This window comes from Vulpes lagopus, chromosome 16 (assembly GCF_018345385.1).
Source record: "Vulpes lagopus strain Blue_001 chromosome 16, ASM1834538v1, whole genome shotgun sequence".
Taxonomy (NCBI): Eukaryota; Metazoa; Chordata; class Mammalia; order Carnivora; family Canidae; genus Vulpes; species Vulpes lagopus.
The window spans coordinates 14371247-14391027 of NC_054839.1; the positions used below are offsets into that span (position 1 = coordinate 14371247).

At 39.0% G+C, this 19781-nt stretch overlaps 2 protein-coding genes across 3 annotated transcripts in view; both read right to left on the reverse strand.

The window, feature by feature from the left end:
• HS6ST3 (heparan sulfate 6-O-sulfotransferase 3) overlaps nucleotides 1–19781 on the reverse strand; it is a 646367-nt gene that overhangs the window by 119491 nt on the left and 507095 nt on the right. The gene's annotated exons all lie outside the window — the stretch shown is intronic.
• On the reverse strand, nucleotides 33–188 carry LOC121477166 (60S ribosomal protein L39-like). The gene has a single exon (XM_041731396.1). It carries the CDS (start codon nucleotides 186–188, stop codon nucleotides 33–35), a length of 156 nt encoding a protein of 51 aa, XP_041587330.1.

Sequence of the window (19781 nt, forward strand, 5' to 3'; positions counted from 1 at the left end):
ATGTTTGCTATTTCATGATGTGCGATGCTTCCTCATAGACCCAGCTTGGTTCTTCTCCAGTGCCTCCTCTTGGAGTTGTACCTGATTTTATTACCAGTTTTCATCTGAATCCACTGGGGAATAGGACGATTCTGCTTTTGTTTCTTGGCCAGGAATTGCTTGATTCTGAAAGTCTTGTGAGAAGACATGGCGATCACAGTCAACCACACGCCGGGTTTTGTACTTTAAATCTTTTCCTACCCAAAATATTCCTAATACTTTCTTCTAAAAATTTCAGTGTTTTTCATTTTCACATTTAATTTTTTAATCCACAAAGGAGCTACTTAGGGCACAATGTAAGGTAAAGGTCTAATTTTTCCCCATGGATAACCAATTGGCCTCACTATTGGCTAGCCCCACTATTTTTCCTCCCCTGGTTTGTTTGTTTGTTTGTTTGTTTATTATGATTTTATTTATTCATGAGAGACACAGAGAGAGAATCCCCTGTTTATATGCTACCCTGCCTACCAGGTTTCCGTACATGTGAAGGAAGTCATGAGGCTTTTTGTCCTGTTTCAGTAATCATTGTTTCATCACCAGGTCTTCTGGAATATTTATTTTAGCCATAATATAGATGAACTTCAAAACAATAAATGTTAATAAAAATAGAAAATCTAATCATGTTTACTGCAAAGGCAGAGAGTAAATTGGTGCAGCCACCATGAAAAACATTATGGAAGTTCCTTGAAAAAATAAAAATAGAACTAACATACAATCCATCAATTCCACTTCTAGCTATTTATCTGAAGAAAACAAAAACACTAATTTGAAAAGATATGTACAGCCTATGTTCATTTCAGCATTATTTACAAAAGCCAACATATGAGAGCATCCAAGTGTCCATCGATAGATGAATGGATAAAGAATATGTGGCATATACACAGTATAGTATTACACAGCCATATAAAGGAATGAAGTCTTGCCAGTTGTAATAACATGGATGGACCTAGAGTGTGTATTATGCTAGGTGAAATAGGTCAGACAAATACCACATGATTTTACTTATATGTGGAATCTAAAAGATAGAACAAAACAAAAACAGAATCACAGATACATACAACAAACGATAGTTGCTAGTGGGGAGGGAAGGGGTGGATAAAATAGGTAAAGGGGATTATAATCTTCCAGTTATAAAATAAATAAGATACAGGGATGTAATGTACAGCATCGGGACTATAATACAATATACTATAATTATAAATAATGATAATTATAATTCTGAATAATTTGAATTATAAATTATGATCATTTTGCAACAATTTTGTACGCTGACAAATGGTAACTAGACTTATTGTGGTGACCATTTTGTAACATATATATGTGTCAAACCACTACGTTGTACACCTGAAACTAATATAATATAATATGCCAATTATTCTTCAATTAAATAAAAGATTTAATTAAAGAAAAAATAAAGGTAAAGAATCTTCATTTTTCTTTTGAAGCACTATTAAAAGAAAAATGTGCTTTCAATAAAACCATGGCTGGCTGCTCCTACCAAAGCATCACTCAAAGCAGGTTACTTTTACAAAGAGTCATAAAACTGTTGAACACACATGCCTTGGAAAACATATTTTATTTGAAACATTGGGTAAATTACGCAGTAGCATTATCTCCTTCCTTGGTATAAAATAAAATTCATACATGGGAGGTGTTCAGGATCTATTCTTGGAAAGGAGTTATAAATGGACTCTAATGCATCTTTTGGAGCCATTAAGCCTTGCCAGGTAAATAATGTGTGTTTTAAACATCCCTGAATCTATATTTACAGTCATATGATAAATGGTAATGGCTCTAAAGAGAAACGTTAAGATCTAATGGACATTTAAAACAGTCCTTCAATATGTATTTATGCAAGGGATCCAAAGAGACTCAAAAGCAGTTTAGTCCTATTTGATCAATGGCGATCAATGGTTTTGAAAGATGTAGAATATTTAGAGTCCATATTTAAAACTCTTATAACAAGCAAGCCTACAAGCTTATGGTTATAAATGCTTCTTTGTAGCTTGGGACAGATGTGGAATTTTGAAAATATCCCATTAACATCACACCCAAAAAAGGCCAAGAAAATTTAGCACAGAATAAGATGACATTTCACAATAGTAAAGTTGTGGTACCAAACAAGGGAAGCTGGTGCATCCTTTTTATATCCTCAGATGGATTTTCATTTTATGTTACTCGGTAGGAGTCACTTTGAAGACAATTTCTTCTGAAAATAAGCTTTGAAGATTTACTGTTTTAAAAAATCTCATTTGATTCAGTTTGCACAGACCTTGGTTTCTATTTCTGTCCTCTCCTCCCTCTACAATCACTTACATTTCCATTGTATTGTTTGAATGAAAGAATCACTCACACCTACCGAATTCTTTATATGAGCTGGGTGTCTGGGGAAGGAGAAGGTGTTGTAGAACTAGAATTTGTGTCAGGTTCCTGGAAAGTCTTTATTGACTAAAGAGTGTCAGGACACTGTGGGGGACCTTTGGAAGCTATCCAACAGTTGCCTATCAACATATGAAATGGAATCATCTTGACTGATTTGGATTGTAAGCCCATACTCCTTAGTCCGGAAAAATGGCTATTTAACATTCCCAAAGCATTAAGTTGCAGCCTTGGAGGTTAGTTCATTCTCGTTTGCTGTCTGGCCACACAATACCACCCCAGCCCTTACCTTGTAATAATAGGGACTGCATGGTTTTGCTTGGGTGAGCCTGATATCTCATTGAGTTCAGCATATGGAATTCCAATGCAACAGAGTCTATCAGCATGAAACTTAAAATTCCATAGCTCTAAATCATCAAGTGACCCAATCCATCTGTTCCCCACTTTATCGTTGTTCCAAGTTCTTACGGGGCTATCGCACCAGGAAGTATTTACAGATACAGGTGTCAAGAAAGATGAATCTGTATCTCTCAGTGTTCATTAGTGTTTAAGCCCTAAAACTCTATTTAACTCTCTCTCCCATTCACCTTAGTTCAATTGAGTCATTTTTCATGAGTCTAAGCAGCCCTCACACGATCACCAAACTATAGGTCACTGAGTGAAGTGAAGAAAATCAGAACTGGTTCACACAATAGACAAGAAATGGAATCAAATCATTCATTCCTAGCTTATGTATCTTTGAACAAAATCCCATAATAGAGTAAATCATCTGTTATTCCAGAAAACTAGAGTTCCACACAATTCATATGTTTTATATTCTGTAGGGGCAGAGAATCATAGTAAGACATCTTAACTTCACAGATGGAATACTAACTGATCTACTCAATCTATTACAGTTAAATTTGATGCCATTCTCAAGAGAGTTTATACCAGAAATTATAAAACAATTCAGGTTGATCGCAATCTAGATTATAGAACCACAGGTAGAGGTATAAATAAACTTGGAGATATAAAGAATAGCCCATAGAGAGAGTGTGGCACAAAATATATTGGGAAACACATGGAAAGTCTGAAATGAGAGACATGCAATGAGATACATAAATAGAAAATATGTGGGAAGGCAGCCCCTGAAAAAGTCCTATGGATATGCAGGTGCTTAATTGATGCTTTGGATGGTGGCTTAATAAGGAGACATCCTTAGAAGTTAGGAGAAAAAAATATATGTATGCAAAGTAGAAACTAAGAGGTTCATAGAAGGACATGAAGTGACAAAGGCCAAAGAGAATGAAGACAAGCAAAGATGAGGACCATCTTTTCATAACCACTCATACTGTATTTTCCTACAGAGAATAACTTAATAAATTTATATACTTCCTACATAAAAATGATTCATCTCCATGTGAAAATGCTTACCTATTTATTTATTATTATTTTATTACTAGGTATTACTTTATTAATAAATTATACATATATTTAGGCATTTATGCATTATGTATCCTTAGAGTGCCTGGTTATTTTATTTTCACCACATAATTATATGACTGCTGGGTGTTCTGTCTGGCCGGGTTCTGAGAAGAGTGGGTGATTCAGGCTGAGTTGACATGTGGTCACCTGGGGGAGACAGGTCAGGCTGAGGTTGCTGGCCAGTGGCAGGCAGGTCAATGTCTAAAAAAGATGGCAAAGCTGAGTATGGAATACAGGTTGCTCGCCTCCATTTATAAGGGCAAGGTCACAGGTAAGCAGGTTCAGATATAGGACTGACTTGGGACAAAGGTACAGTTTTGTTGGTAAGAATAGCAAAAGACCAGTCAAGGTAGGTATGGAATCATTGAGAAGTCTGAGAAAAATGTTCTATTCTGATACCAGCATGGTTCATTGAGGTCCAGCTGGCTAAAGTCACTCTAGGATACCTCCCATTTCATCTTCAAGGGCAGAAACAGTCCACCTAGGCTGGGTTTCCCAGGGCAGCAGGAGATTCAGCTTCCATCCAGAATTCTCCATGAGGCCCTTATCTCCACTGTAGAAGCATTTCTCTGCACACAGAGTGAGGCTGTTGCCTGGAAGGCTGCGCCTACAGGAGGCAGAAGTGATGATGTCCATCCCACTGCAGTAGGGTCAGACTGCTTTTCCTTGTGGCAAGAGGAGGCTGGGGGTCAGAACTGTGCCTGGCTTAGTAGGTATTTAATAAACATTTGTGGAATTACAAATGAAAGAGGAGTTATCTGCCCTACCTGTACTTTTGTTTAGAGAGAGAAAGTCCATTGTTACTTACATTTACCTGAGAAAGGCCATGGTCTGATGTGGGCCAGTTTTATCATTTTAGTCTCTTGGACCTGAAACAACCATCTGTGAGTGGGCTGTGTTCAGGAAGTGTCATTGGTGGGTGTGGGCCTCAGGGGTGGCCCAAAACCAGTTGCCTTTGGGCACAACTCTGCTGAGTCAGAGCCCCAAGTGAGGGTGGCTAGCTCAAGGTTGGGACACGCACTATGCTTTCATTTCTAAACTCCTCATTAAGTGACACTGGTTAATACTTCATCCTATCTCCTGTGGCTATCTTCTTAACCATTTTCCAAATCTTGAATTATATATTGAGTATGCTAATTACACATAGTGGGAAAATTAGAATAATAGTCATTGCAGTAGATATTACTACCAGCAAGTTATTACTTACTGTGTACCAGAACTGTGTCAGCTACTGTACTTCCCTTACTTCTGCAAGTGACTAAGAAGAAGCACAGAGCTGCAGTCAGAGACTCAAGTCTCAGTATGGCTCAGCCACTCATCTGTACCACTCATACAGCCTTTTGTTTGAATTATAAAATATTTTCTTTACATCTTTTCCAAGTTACAAAATGGTAATCATCATAAGGAAGATGGAGCCTTCTATTTCAACTTACCACTTTATATAGACATTAAAATTAAATAATACAGTATCTTAAAATGTTCACCTTGAGTAATCTATTTGACAATTAGTGATTCTTACAGTCTTAGCTCGGGCTGCCATAAAAAATACCATTGAGAGAGTAGCTTAAACATCAAACACTTATTTATCACAATTCTGGAAGCCTGAAGTCTGAGATCAGTCTCCAGCATGGTCAGGTTTTGGTGAGGACTCTATTCCTAGTTTACAGAGGGCCACCTTCTTGCTATATTATTACATGAAGTCATCTTTCTTCTGTCTCTTTTTATGAGGGCACTAATTCCATTCTCAAGGATTTAACACTCATGGTCTAATTACTTCCCAAAGTCTCTCTTCCAAATACCATCGCATCAAAGATTAGGGCTTCAACACATGAATTTGGGGGAAATGCAAACATTCAATCCAGAGCTCTTACCAATGGGAAAGGCTCCAGGGTTCCATAGATGATTAAGACACAATTCCTACACGGAGAGAAACTGGGGTCATGTGCATGTGTGCTTGAGTGTGTGAGTGTTAGAAAGAACTTAAGAGGGGGATGCTGTGGGGGTAGGGCAGTGGGGAGATGGCATTTAGGAATGAGGGAAGGAGTATCCAAACATCATTTTCTCTCCTATCCTTTCATCCATCCCATCAACTACTGAAAAGCTTCTACTTTGTGACATTGCCTTTCTATTCCCTTGTCCTTCATAGATAGGCTTATCATTTTGCATTTTCTCCCATAATCTGTTGTACCAGACAGCTGCTCCACAGAGGAGTTAAAAGAAACAATCACATTCCTCCAGCTCAACAGGTCTGGTCTACCCAGAACCCTGGGATCCCTCACCAATGGGCTATTTTTGCCTTGGGGACCCACATCTCCCTGGAGAGAATTAGGCTCCAGGCTGTGCATATGGACTGCTTAGCTAAAAAAAGCCTGACTCATGTGTATGGAGAGAGCAAGGACCAGACGAGACAGGGAAAGAGAGAGGAGAGTAGAATTGGCAATGAGGAAGTAAGTGAAGAATGTGTTAAGCAAATTGAATATTATTGATATCATGCATCAATATTTTCCTGACCTTCTTTGCTGAGACAGTTCGCCTGACAGAGATGAGAGGAGGAGAATGATGCATTCTCAACCTGGCCTGACCGTGCCTTGCAAAATCAGAATGCCCACACTGAAAATTCCATAAATGTTACATGCTAAAATAAGAGGTCCAGACTTTCACGTGGTCTCATGTTTTTCAGAAACCTAATCCGAAGTCATTAGCTACAGTCAAATAATTATGGCAAAAAAAGTAAAGTGGCTTCTAAGTGCCATGTTTATTCATTTTCCACAAACATACTGTGAGGTAGCAAACATGTAAACAAGAGTCCCAGAATGATTTCTGGACACTGTTTTCTTGAACTCATGACACCAGAACTTAGTGTTTTTCTGAAGGCTGCCTGAAAGGTTCACAAATCCAATATCCCCAGGAGTTATTTCATTAGATTTCCTAACTTTAAAGCCCATCTGGAACTCCCTTATTCCATTGCAACTCTTATCGACTGACACTGATTATGCCATCAGCAAACCTCACAAACTCCACTTCTTCATTTAGATCACTAATGGTGCAAGGCCTGAGTTCACCCTTCACTTCTGTTCATTCTGAGGACTGACATTGAACACTTTTCCTTTGTTTCTCGCTATATGCTTAGCTTGGCTCTCTATGGGGGAAAAGAAGATGAGAGAGAAACAAACAAATCCTAGAACGTTCCTACATGCTTCACCTACATGCATGAGCTCTAGGATTGTCAGAGCATCCCTTGGTGAGCTGAGCACACAGTGCCAAGAAGAAAATATCAGTGTGTTTGGCTCCCAATGCACATATGTAGAAACCAGAAGGAGGCCCAGCTAACCACAAACCATGGCCAGTGTGCTATAGGAGTCCTTGTGTCAACTCTGGGGCTCAGGCATGGCTGGATGCATCAAAATGCTATGGAAAAACTTGAAAATGCAGATTCCTTGCTGTTACATTTCCAGTGATATCTTAGCTTCCAGAGATTTTTTTAATGCCTTTTTGTTTGAGACTTAGGCTCCCCCTGCCCCTAGTCCGTTTTGGATAGTAACACATGACCCCAAACACAGTTTCCTGGGGCTTCCCGCTCATTTTCTGTGCATCTAATCCTGGGCAAAGAGAACATACTTACTTCCTTTCTGCTCTTAGGGATGGATATACTAAAAAGAAATCAGTCTCCTTATTTGTAAAGAAAAATATACAATTTGAGATTTTATTTTGTAGGAAGAGCCCTCAAAGAAAGGAGTCAATGGATTATTCTGGAAGAAAAGACTCCTAGATGAGCCTGGGCTGGGAAAACTAAAAGAGAAGAACAAGCCATATATAGGAGAGAAAGCAGAAAAGAGGGTGAGGGCCAGGGAGAAGTATCTGTCTCTGTCACTGTCCTTTGGGTGAAATAAGCAAGAGTCTGATTGATGGGACCTATGGCTGGAGATTCAATGAGACCTCTGCCACCTGTGCACTTGTGCAGAGCGCCAGGATTATGGATAGGTAGAGACCTGTTGGAACTGCTGGTGCTTGAGCAGGCTGCTTTCCTGCCTGCCTGTTAGGTTTCTCATGCGCTACAGGCAGGGACTTGCTTTGGGGAATGAATGAACACAATGGCTCCTTGAGGACATGTGTCATGGCAGGACTTGGAGGCTTCAACCAGAAGCTACCTGCCTTCAAATATCACATGTGGGCTTAGAAAGGCCATCAACATCTGGGTGGAAGAATGGAACACTGAGTGGCTGGGATGGCCCAGTGAGCTCCAGTGTCTTTTTGTGGCATCTTTATGTAACATCCAACTTAGACACTCTCAGGAAGGTAAATATGGTAAAATGCATCCAACGCTATCATGTGGAAGAATCTGACTAAGAATCTCATTAACAGAAGAGTTCATTGAGTCATTCTTTTGGCCACTCCTACCCTTCTAAAAGTGATTCTTACACTGCTTCATATGCAATTTTAAAGTTTTTTGGGTTAAGGGAAAAGGATGATGAATAGACAGAGCACAGAGGGTGCTTAGGGTAGTGAAACTGTTCTGTATGATACAGTAATGGTGGGTATGTGACATTAGTACATTCATCCAAACTCATGTACAACATTAAGAGTGAACTCTAACATAAACTGTGGACTTTGGGTGTAATGACACATCATTATAAGGTCATTGGTTGTAATGAATGTACCATGCTGGTGGGGAGCGTTGATGTTGGGGGAGGCTGTGCATGTGGCGGGGCAGAGGGTATATGGGAAATCTCTATTTTTTGCTCAATTTTGCTGTGAATCTAAAATTGCTCTAAAAAATAAAGTCTATTTTTTAAAATGCCCTAATAGATTCTCTTAAAATTATTTGCATAGTTTCTGAGAAGAGATCAGATAGCATGCCCAAGGGATCCTGGACCTCTTGGACCCTTAATGGCTCCCTTCTCATTACTGATAGAGACCTCAGGTTACCTAAGAAGCTTATTTGCAGATTCAGATATTTAGGAACTTGAGGGAATTTCTCACTCTTCTAGTCCCCTGTGGACTCCAATCTCTCTGTGGCAAGTGTCCCAGTTTTCCTGGTTTCCATCCTGCTTCCTCCTATGTGGCTCCCTCTCTGCTAAGCCCCAACGAGCTGACTCTCAGGTGGCCTGGACCTGGTATCTTACTCATCCTGTTCTTCAGCTCAGGCTCTGGAGAACTCAGCAGAGGAGACATATGTTCATTCCAATGTAGAATGGTAGACATATTGCTTCTAGATAGATTCAATGCTTTTAATTTCTTGTCTTTGTTCTTGATCAAATTATAATTTATTAATCTATAATTATCTTCCCACTCGAAGCAGGCACATCAACCTGACTGATTTAACTGCTAATGTTTGCCCTCAGCAAGCTAATTGGGGGAAATGAGACCTACAAACTATCCAGATTAGATCCAGATTGTGCATGGAGAACCAAAGACTTCTGGGTTGGGATTTATTCTGGAGAATATCAGGTCAGAATCCCATCTGATCTGTGTGACTGTGACTTGAGACAGGGCTTGGTATCATCTCTGTTTCCTCTAGGGCAGGTTGCAGAGATGCCTAAGATATTTGGGGCCAATTCAAAGTGCCTGTTTAGAACTATTTTGAGAGCAATGACTAATACCAACATGTTAAGAAAGTTCTTTAATAACAGAAGACACCTAGTATCCTTTGTTAAGCTCTGGTGAAAATAGTAATCACAACAAATCCAGCAAACAAGCATAATACAGTGATTGTCGGTAAATAACAGTAACATCGATGCCTGTGATTTTGCTGCATTTTCTTTGTTATTCCCACTTTAGACATATGAAAATATTTGCAGCAATTTTATGCTGAACAAAAAGCAAGCGCTCAATCAGGCTAATAAGTGCCTCTGATGAGAGCATAACATTATTTTCATTTTCCATTTTTAATTAGGACGCACCAGAAAATGACAGGTTGGTTACTCTTCTCACAACCTTAACAAACACGGAGGAGCAGAGCTGCTTCCAGGGTTGATGCTGGAAGTTCTCAGGGATGCTTGTTAAATACAGTTCTTAAGCAAGCTTAAGTAAAAGCATCAGTTGATGGGCAATGCCAATTCAATAGGATCACTTAGAAAAGTTCATCATTAGTGGAAGGCACCTCATAGATACACATGGCTTGCCATTTGGAAGCAAAACTCTTCCTGGTAACAGAGGTCATGCCCAGTTTTAGAATTTGATTTTATCATTAATGGAAGTAATTTGGAGAGCAAATATGCCCAATATATGAATATTTTAAACCTGGAGGCGACGAGGCTTTGGAGAGCCTATAGTTCAATCATATTATTATTAGACAAAGAAGTCTTGTACTAGTTAGATGGGCTAGCTCAAAGTTACAGAGCAGAAAATAACAATAATAATTGCACCTTATGATTTATTAACTTTTATAAAACATTTGCCAGTGTATTATTTCTGCTCTGGAAACCTAAGTTCACAGAATTTAATTGACTTGCCCGGGTCACTTCCTGCTTCCCCTTTTACTGTAAGTTTTGTTCCTGGTCTAGTTGGTACACTTTGTGAATGTGAATACTTATGGCATTTCATGATGGATATTTAAAAACTCTTTAAAGAGATCCAATTCTATTAGCTTTATTTCTCTTGCACATTGAAAAGACTGAGCCCCTCAAAATTTCTTTTTTCTGTATATAGAAACAAGAGATTTGTTTCAGGGATGCCTGTGTGGCTCAGTGGTTGAGGATCTGTCTTCAGCTCAGGACGTAATCCTGGGATCCTGGGATCCTGGGATGGAGTCCTGCATCAGGCTCCCTGGAGGGGGCCGGCTTCTCCCTCTGCCTATGTCTCTACCTCTCTCTCTGTATCTCTCATAAATAAATAAATAAAATATTTTAAAAAGAGAGAGGGAGAGATTTGTTTTGTAGGTTTTCAATAGAGACATGGGCAGAAGATTTGATACAGCTGTGCTGATGCCTAAGTGGTATCAGTGAGAAAGGAGTGGGCAATCCTCCTTGCACAGTACAGTGGTACTTTCAACATTAGACTTTAAAAGTATGGTAGAGGGGCAGCCCGGGTGGCTCAGCGGTTTAGCGCCGCCTTCAGCCCAGGGCCTGATCCTGGAGACCTGGGTTTGAGTCCCCCGTCAGGCTCTCCTGCATAGAGCCTGCTTCTCCCTCTGCCTGTGTCTCTGCCTCTCTCTCTCTCTCTCTCTCTCTCTGAGTCTCTCATGAATAAATAAATAAAATCTTAAAAAAAAAAGTATGGTAGAAATGTTCCATTGATTAATATTATTAATTTGGTTCATTTGCATAGTCATTGGGTAAATGCACTCAATCGGGTATTCATTAAATCCTGAGTGTTTTCTTTAAAATGTGCCAATGAACTGTCCAGACATACTGTCCCCAGAGGGCTACTTTAACATGGAACCACCAAAATGGTGTGTTTGAAAGGCAGGGAAATCTCTATAGATAAACCAAATTGCTTTTGTATTATCTTGCTGGGATGACGGCAGACAGCTTTGACCTATGAGAAATGGATTGCATATTCTTTAATGGTGTTTTCTACATCTGTGGTCCCTCCCAACAACTAAAATGGAACAAACAACCAATATTGCCTCCAACTGACTTCACCTAGATATTTAATCCCATAGGTATTTGCACAGCTGTATTTGCTGTTCCTCTCATCCTCTACCTCTTCACACCCTCTTTCCCTCCATTTGTCTGTGAAGTCCAATGATCATCTTGATCCGGTCTGTGCTCTACATTGTTTTTTCACCTCTCTGTGCTTATAGGTAATTCTTTTATCTCTCTTGTCCTCCTTATTCAGTAACAAACAGTTTGGTCATGGGGACAGTTTAAGTCCTCCAAGTGCTCAGGATCCTGTAAAGTGCTCTGAGTATTAAATTTTGATTTTTCCTTCTCATCTTTGTGAGTTCCATAGTATTAAATTTTATTTTTGTGCCCAGAAAAAAAAAAGAGTCTAAGGCAAGTTAAATATGTATTTTTAACCACTTTCAATAGTTATTTAAAATCCAGCCTCTTCTATTTTTATTCTTAAACACTATCATTAGGATTTGTCTATACATAATGTAGAATCTCAATGAGCTACCACATTATTCGATTAGTCATTCTCTCCATCTTCAGACCAGTAATTAACATTTCACCTGTCTCAAATTGTGCATAGTGTCTTAGAAGAAATGAAAACAAAGTGAAAGCCTGGTTTTAATAATACACCATGCCAGTTGTCATGATAGAAATGTTATGACTTGGGTAAGTATAGTACCTCTTTTGTTAGATGGTAATTTTGATTGATAGGTCAACCCAACTATTTAAAATAGCTGATTATTATCCACCATGTTTCTTCTCCCCAAAATCAGCCCAAATAAAATTGTTCTCCTTATTATGATGATCAAAACAACTCTGTGGGTAAATCATTCACCTTTAAGTTGTGACCAGGTCATTGCAGGATGTGAATTTCCACTAGCTCCACTATTTCTTTGGGTGAACTAAATGAGACCGGATGTCCCAATGTCCTTGCTTCACAAGGAGTAAGGAGTTCACACTCATTAAGTCATTATCTAGCCTAATGTTTAAACCCAATGAAACGAGAATCATTGGCTCTAGGGGAAGTATGTCATCTATTTTGGGCCAAAAGGAAACAATTTTGCAAATGACCTTTTCCAGTGCGACAAGCAGTCCCTTTGGAGCCAGGGGGAATTAAGGCCTCTTCTTCCTTACAGTGGATAATTTTTCCTCCTCTCCTACACAGATCCAGATACCATAAGATGACACGCAAAGGATTCAAGCTGTTTCTTTTTGCTTTAGGACTAACAGATTTATTAGTTTAGGTTTCATGTATTAAGATAAAAATCAGATCCACAAAAATGTTGACAAAGTAGATGATGGGCTACCTGAATAAAAAAAAAATTGAAAAGGGATAAGGAGAAGCTTTGGGCCATTGCTACCAATAAACAAATAAGAAATAAATGCTGAGGTCCTGAGCAAGGGAGATATGCCTTAGGGACATACAAATGAAAAACAGTTTAGGGGCTTAGACTGCCAATGTGTTCAATAGGATTCAGCAAAAACTACTGTCACCAAAGAGGCTAATCCAATCTTAGTTCACTACTCAGTAGAAATAAAATATTTTAAATGAGTTATGTAACAAACTTGCACGGTTAAGCACTGATTATACTATATATGGTCTCCTGTGTTTGTTTCTGTGACACACACTTAAAAGTATATAAAAACATATTATAACAGTCTCTGGAGAATATCAGAGTTATAATATAAAAGTGCTCCAAAAACAAATAAAATAACCCAGCAATAAACCATGCAAAGGTAACCATTAGCAAGTAGAATTCATGATCAAGACTATTTTCCCTTCTAGTTTAAGTTTAAAGACATTGTACTATAGTCTTCAAGCATACATTGTTGTTGATGAGACCTCCTTCAGAGGTTATCTGTAGTTTTAAAATTTCCTATCTGGGAACTTTGTGGATATTCTCTTTCCTCTTGGCGTTCTAAAATTTCACATTGATGTGTCTAACTGGGTGTTATTTCTTTCAGCCTATTCAACACTCAGTAAAAACTTTTAATTGGAGGGATCTTAACCTCCCCTCAGTTCCCAAAATTTTCTTGCATTGTTGTCTTTAGTTTCTCCTGCTATATTTTCTCTTTAATGTTTGGTGAAATTTTTAATTGTCATACATTCAAGTGCATAGATTGATTTTAGTGTCTGTAATATTTTGTCTCAGATTTTCCTACCATTCAAATTTCATGATTTTTGGATTTTTTTCCTCCTTCTCTTTCTCTCTCTCTCTCTGTCTTTCTCTCCATATACACACACGTATGTATATATATACATATACACATACACTATATAGGGACACACACTTTATATATATATGCTATATATATAGACATACACATATACACACACATATATATACATATATATGAAATGTATCATATATATAAATATCATATAATCATATATATCTCTTAGGATACTTGTCTTTTCTCTTGTAGCATCTTATTCTTGTTTTATGAATTGTATTATCTTTTCAAATATTTCTGAATATAACAGTCATTATAGTTATCATTAGTTATCCTCCAATTCTTGAATTTTCTTTTTCTGAGGCAGTTTTTCCATGTACTCTTTCTTTCTTTTTTTTTTTTTTTTACACTACGTTTATCCTCAAATGTCTGAAAATTCTGGTTGTCCATTTATATTTAAGGATGAGAAAGCAGAGGGGCAGCCTGAGAGCAGTGTCTGTGTGTGTAGACTGCACTTGTTCATTGCTTCAGTTTAGTAAGAACAGATCTTGAGCTCATTGTCAGGTGAGGCCTCTTCTAAAAGCTAAATGCGGCAGGTTTCACTCTCATCTGGAAGCACCCACATTGGCTGTCCTCCTTCTTCCCAGATGTTAGTTCTGCTTCCTTAGAGGAAGAACTCTGAATTTTTTTTGCTCTGGTTTAGAAGTCATTTTTATGCTGCCATGCAAAAGCCCAAGGAAGAAAGATGAGAGGAGGTCAACTGACCTCAGTAAATATCCACTCATCTGCCTTACTTCCCAGTCTCCCCTAAACCTGCCCCTGGGGTTTTGTCATGTTCATTGGGTCTCTCCCCTGCTGTGGTCCCATCAATGTATTACATATGCTGGGCCCTCTTGATTTATCCCATATATTCTTCGGTCCATTTGTGTCTTCCGGAGCCAAAGTTTTATGTATCTATTTGGTGAGACTACAGTTCCCAGTTATTCAATAAAAGGTTAATCTAGCAGCTGCTGTGAAGGTATTTGTAGATGAAATTAAAAGTCCCCAGTCAGTTGACATTAAATGAGAGAGATCATTCTAGGTAATTTCGGTAGGCCTGATTCAATTCCTTGGAAGGGTTGAGGCTTCCTTGAGAAAGGAGGTAATCCACCTGTTGGTGGCTGTTTCAGCTCATACCTGAGATCCAGTCTACCCTCCTGAGCCTGGACTGTGGATTTCATACCTACATAGTGAGACACAATGATCCTGTAAGCCAATTTTTTGCAATGTATCTCTTAATACATATCTCCTATTTCTCTGTTTGGACTCTGATACATTAAAAAATGTGTTGAATTCTTTCATCCAGTCAGCAACTCTTCACCCTATATAGTTCTCTTTATTGTTGTGAATTTATACAACTACATTTCAATGAATTATGGTGAGGGAAGAAGTCAGGTACATAAATTTTCTGTCTACCATTTGGTGCCAGAAGCCCATGATTATTTAATTCACTCATTATTTAGGTTTTCCCAGGCTTTCATGATTATTATTTATCATTACTAATATTAATGTTGTGTTGCACATTGCTGTGTATGAACCTTGTACATCTCAATCTTTCTTTACACTAAATTCCCATAAGAGCGATTGCTGCATCAAGGATTTTGAAACCTTTTGTTGTATATTGCCAAATTGTCCTCAGGAACTCAATACCTCTTTCTCATTCCCGCCTGCAGTTTGTGAGAGTGGCTATCAAACTTTTTGAAGGGCTATGGAACCGGAACACTTTCAATGGGACTGCTACTACAAAGGACAGAATCTGAAGGTGTCCCATACTCAGAAGAACTAGGGATGGCCAACCCAGAGGAGACACATGTGGTACATGAAAACAGTCTTCAATAGTTTGTCTCAAAGAAGTAAACTAGGGCCAATGACCAGAATCTAAAGTGAGTGATTTTTTTTTTCCTGGCCAACCTAAAAAAGAACATTAAATTAAAGAAAATCAAAAATAATAAAAAATAATTTTAAAACCATGATAATAGTATCCTTACATGAAATGGGTGTTCTCATCACTAGACCTTTCATGCCCTTCACTGGTGAGCTATCAAATATCAAATAGTTGGGACTTTGAACCAAAACATTTTTAAGGATACTTTCAAAACAAGGATGCTTGGGTGGCTCAGTGGTTGAGCATCTGCCTTTGGCTCAGGGTGTGATCCTGGGGTTCAGGATCAAGTCTCACATCGGACTCCCCTCAGGGAACCTACTTCTCCCTCTGCCTATGTCTCTGCTTCTCTGTGTGTGTCTTTCATGAATAAATAAATAAAATCTTTTTTAAAAAAGGATACTTCCAACCCAGAGCTTCTAGGTGTCTGTGTTTCTGGGCAGATGTGTATGCATGTGAGTGTGTGTTCATGGATCCCTTATTTTGAGATACAAGTGTTTTGTTTTGTTTTGTTTTGTTTTGTTTTTGCCATAAGATTTAAAAACTATGAACAGGGAAAGAAGACACAACTGCCTGCAGATAGGAGAAGGATATTGCTGCTTAAGCTCAGTTGCTTTCAGAATTTCAGGTCTGTAGGTTGTAAATGGTGGCTGAGGGCAACAGTGAATGTATATTAAGGGTCAAATCTGGGCTTGTGGAACTTTAATTTAAAGATGAGTCTCTATGACAGGGCTAGAGCCAATTGCCAAATGAAAGATGTTCAGAGATTGAGAATGTGAATATGGAAGCAGTCCTTTCTGGCTTTAACCTTTGTGAGCTATGGTCTCCTACTAGCTCTGCCTAATTTCCTCCAACTTATGCTTATAGCCAATCATCATTTTACCACAAGAATAAATAGCTGAAATAATTTGGATTATGCAGTAATGCAACTCTTAAAAATCTGGCTAAATTTTTATTTTTTTTAAAGATTTTATTTATTTATTAATGAGAGACACAGAGAGAGAAAGAGAGAGAGAGAGCGCAGCAGAGGGAGAAGCAGGCTCCACGCAGGGAGCCCGACATGGGACTTGATGCTAGGTTTCCAGGATCAGGCCTCCGGTCAAAGGTGGCACTAAACCACTGAGCCACCCGGGCTGCCCGAATCTGGCTAAATTTTTAAAAGTGGAATAACAAGTCACATCTATTTGGCCTTAGGGAAGGTTGTTCTATTTTCAATGATGAAGTTGGAATCTGTTTTCATATTTTTATTAAAAACAGGTGAAGCAGGACAATAAGCTTTCTTGTCTGCCACCTGTAGCATAGAGAAAACAACCTTATCTACATAAAAGTGAGGTCCTAGATGAAGGGTTGATTTCATCTTAGAGAACCAAAATGAAATTGTAAATTAGGACTGCAGGTGGACATCATACTGGGGAATTATTGTACCTGAGTAGCAAACTTAATTTTTCCATGGGAATTATCATCTGGTCACAATGGCCTTTTCAAGCAAAAAATTCCAGCACGAGCTTGGTAAAATCCAGACCATACCACATCCCTCAAATAGCACAGCAGAAAACGTACCAGCCTGACAACAACATATTTTCTCCTACACAGTAATTTTTGAGATTAGTAATTGGATTTGCATAATTCTGAATACAAAACAACAGATAAATAAGACACAAAAGAATTAATAGGAGACCAAAATTAGTAAATAAGTGAATGGAAAAAATATACATTTCTGTTTCATAATTTGACCAATAATAGCTATGCCAGAAAAAGAAAAGAAGTAAAAAAGGAACATCTGTTATTCCATGAAATGTTATTAATATTCATATAGAAATAGTTGTTGCTGAATCATTCAGTATGGAATCTTAATGGAGTTTAATTATTTCCATCTTCAGGATTTGCGCAAGTTCCCTGAAAGCAATCTGTGATTAAAGTTCCCAACAGATTTGGGAATCCGTAGCTGTCCTCATGGTGGCAACTGTCCTTGAATATTCTATGAAACAGGCCATGCCCCCAAGGCTACATGATTCTGCAGAAATGAAGATGGTATTTCTTTCCTAGAAATATTTGTTGATTGAATGAATCTGAAAATTTCAATTTTAGCTGATTACTGAATGGTCAGTCTTCTGCATTTTCAGTGTTAGTCTTTTTCTTAATCACACTAAAGGTGATTTAGCACAGGTCGGGCAAGGGGAAGTACACTGCATCGAGGGCTTCGTCCCAGTCTGAACGCTGCTTCTCTCACTTGCATGTCGGGTGACTTCTGAGTATGCATCGTTTCACATCTGCCGCCCGTTTTTCCTTCCGTCGAGTGGGAATATTAATGCCCACCTAATGGTGATGGATTAGAGTAAGAGCTAAATGAGATGAAACAGTCTCTTGATTAAAAGTTAGTTAAGAGCAGAGACTCACAATAAGAGTTAATGTCTTTAGGGCACACAGCCACCAAGTTAGCTATTTTTCTTTAATATTTTCTCGGTGCTGAGTTGGTGTTCAGGCTGTTCCAATGACAGAGGATGAGAAACGTTAAAAGGTGGGAGAAACAAAATAAAGGGCACAAGAGGGGGCAGCCCAGGTGGCTCAGAGGTTTAGCGCCGCCTTCAGCCCAGGGCCTGATCCTGGAGGCCGGGATCGAGTCCCACATCAGGCTCCCTGTGGGGAGCCTGCTTCTCCCTCTGCCTGTGCCTCTCTCTCTGTGTTTCTCATGAATGAATAAATAAAATCTTTTAAAAGGGGGGGAAGCAGAAGAGGAAGAGAAAAAGAAAAGTTCTAAAGGAAAGCAAGGCAGAGCGCGGCCTAAGCTGGCCAGCAAACTCAGAATGTGTGAGGTCAGTTTTGGCAGCTTACAGAGCCAAAAACGAACTCCAGTCATGTTTATGTAAATTTCAACCGATTGCCTCTTCCTTCTCTTCTCTCTCTATGACTACTGGTCGTAAGAAGAGACATGCAGTGGCATTCTGTCACTGGCCAACCAGTTGCGAGACAATGGAGTTGCAATGAGCAAGGGCAGAGGCACGTGGAAGTTGGTCACTGGTTCCACGTTTCACATCCCCCCTTCAGATGTTTCATCTTCAGTCACCTGTCACTAGAGCAATCACTGACACACGGCCCTCTGACAACTTATCAATTACAAGACAGCTGCAAATTAAATATTTTGGCTGAAAACACCCCCTCCTTATGTCAGGACACATTAATTTGAAATAAACATTTTGCTGAGATGTGAAATGAAGCAGATCCATGAAAGACTAGTAGTCATGTGTTTTGATTTATCACTTTCTGATGTATTATCTACTGTTGGGCAGACACAGTAATAGTGGACCAGTGTGGGGGTTCCTGGGTGGCGAGGTGGGTTAAGCATCTGCCTTCAGGTTAGGTCATGATCCCAGGTCCCCAGATGAAGCCTCGTGTGGGGCTCTCTGCTCAGTGGGGAGTCTATTTCTCTGCCCTTCTCCCCTCTGCAACTTCCTGCTTGTACCCTCTCTCTTTCTCAAGTAAATAAATAAATCTTTTAAAAAATAGTGGACCAGTTTGATGTATTCTCCATGGGACAGAAAGGAAACTGGAAATCACAGAGGGTGTGCTGTGTGCCAACGACTGTGTTAGACTACTTTTTGCCCTAGAATAATCCATCAGGTAGTCATTTGCTTCCAATTTGGGAGGTGAAAAACCTGAAGCCTACCATAGCTAAATAGAGACAGGAAGAAGAATAAAAACCATAGTCAGATTTTTTTTTCTTATATTTCTTGTGGGCATTCATTCCACAAGGGACCAAACCTTCCCACATGTTCAAAATGCATTTTCTTATTTCCCTATCTCTAGGTCGTTTTCATGCAGAGTAATGGTCTCTGCACAGAGGCACTTTGAAAAGTGATCCAAAAATGCATTTCAACAATTTCATAAGCCCTTGCCACTGCTTAAAGGGTAATCTCTGTCTATGGAAATAGAGGTAAGCGTTACGAGATGCCAGAGCCAAGAGTACTTCCTCAGAATTCCCTCCTGGCATGGGAGATGACTTTCATTTCTGATGATCCATGAAGGTCTTGGGGAGCACACTAGAGAGGTCTATGTTGTATTTATAAGATAGCCTATTATCTGGTTTCAAATACCAAGTCGGAAGGGAATCAGGCAATAGTGTCTAGAAAAGCTTTTGTTATGAAAACTCAAAATACCAATCTATCAAACAAAGATGACTTGATTGCATTTTGAATAGTAAATCATACACAGCACACTACGTCTGCATATAAATTATAACCTGAGTAATG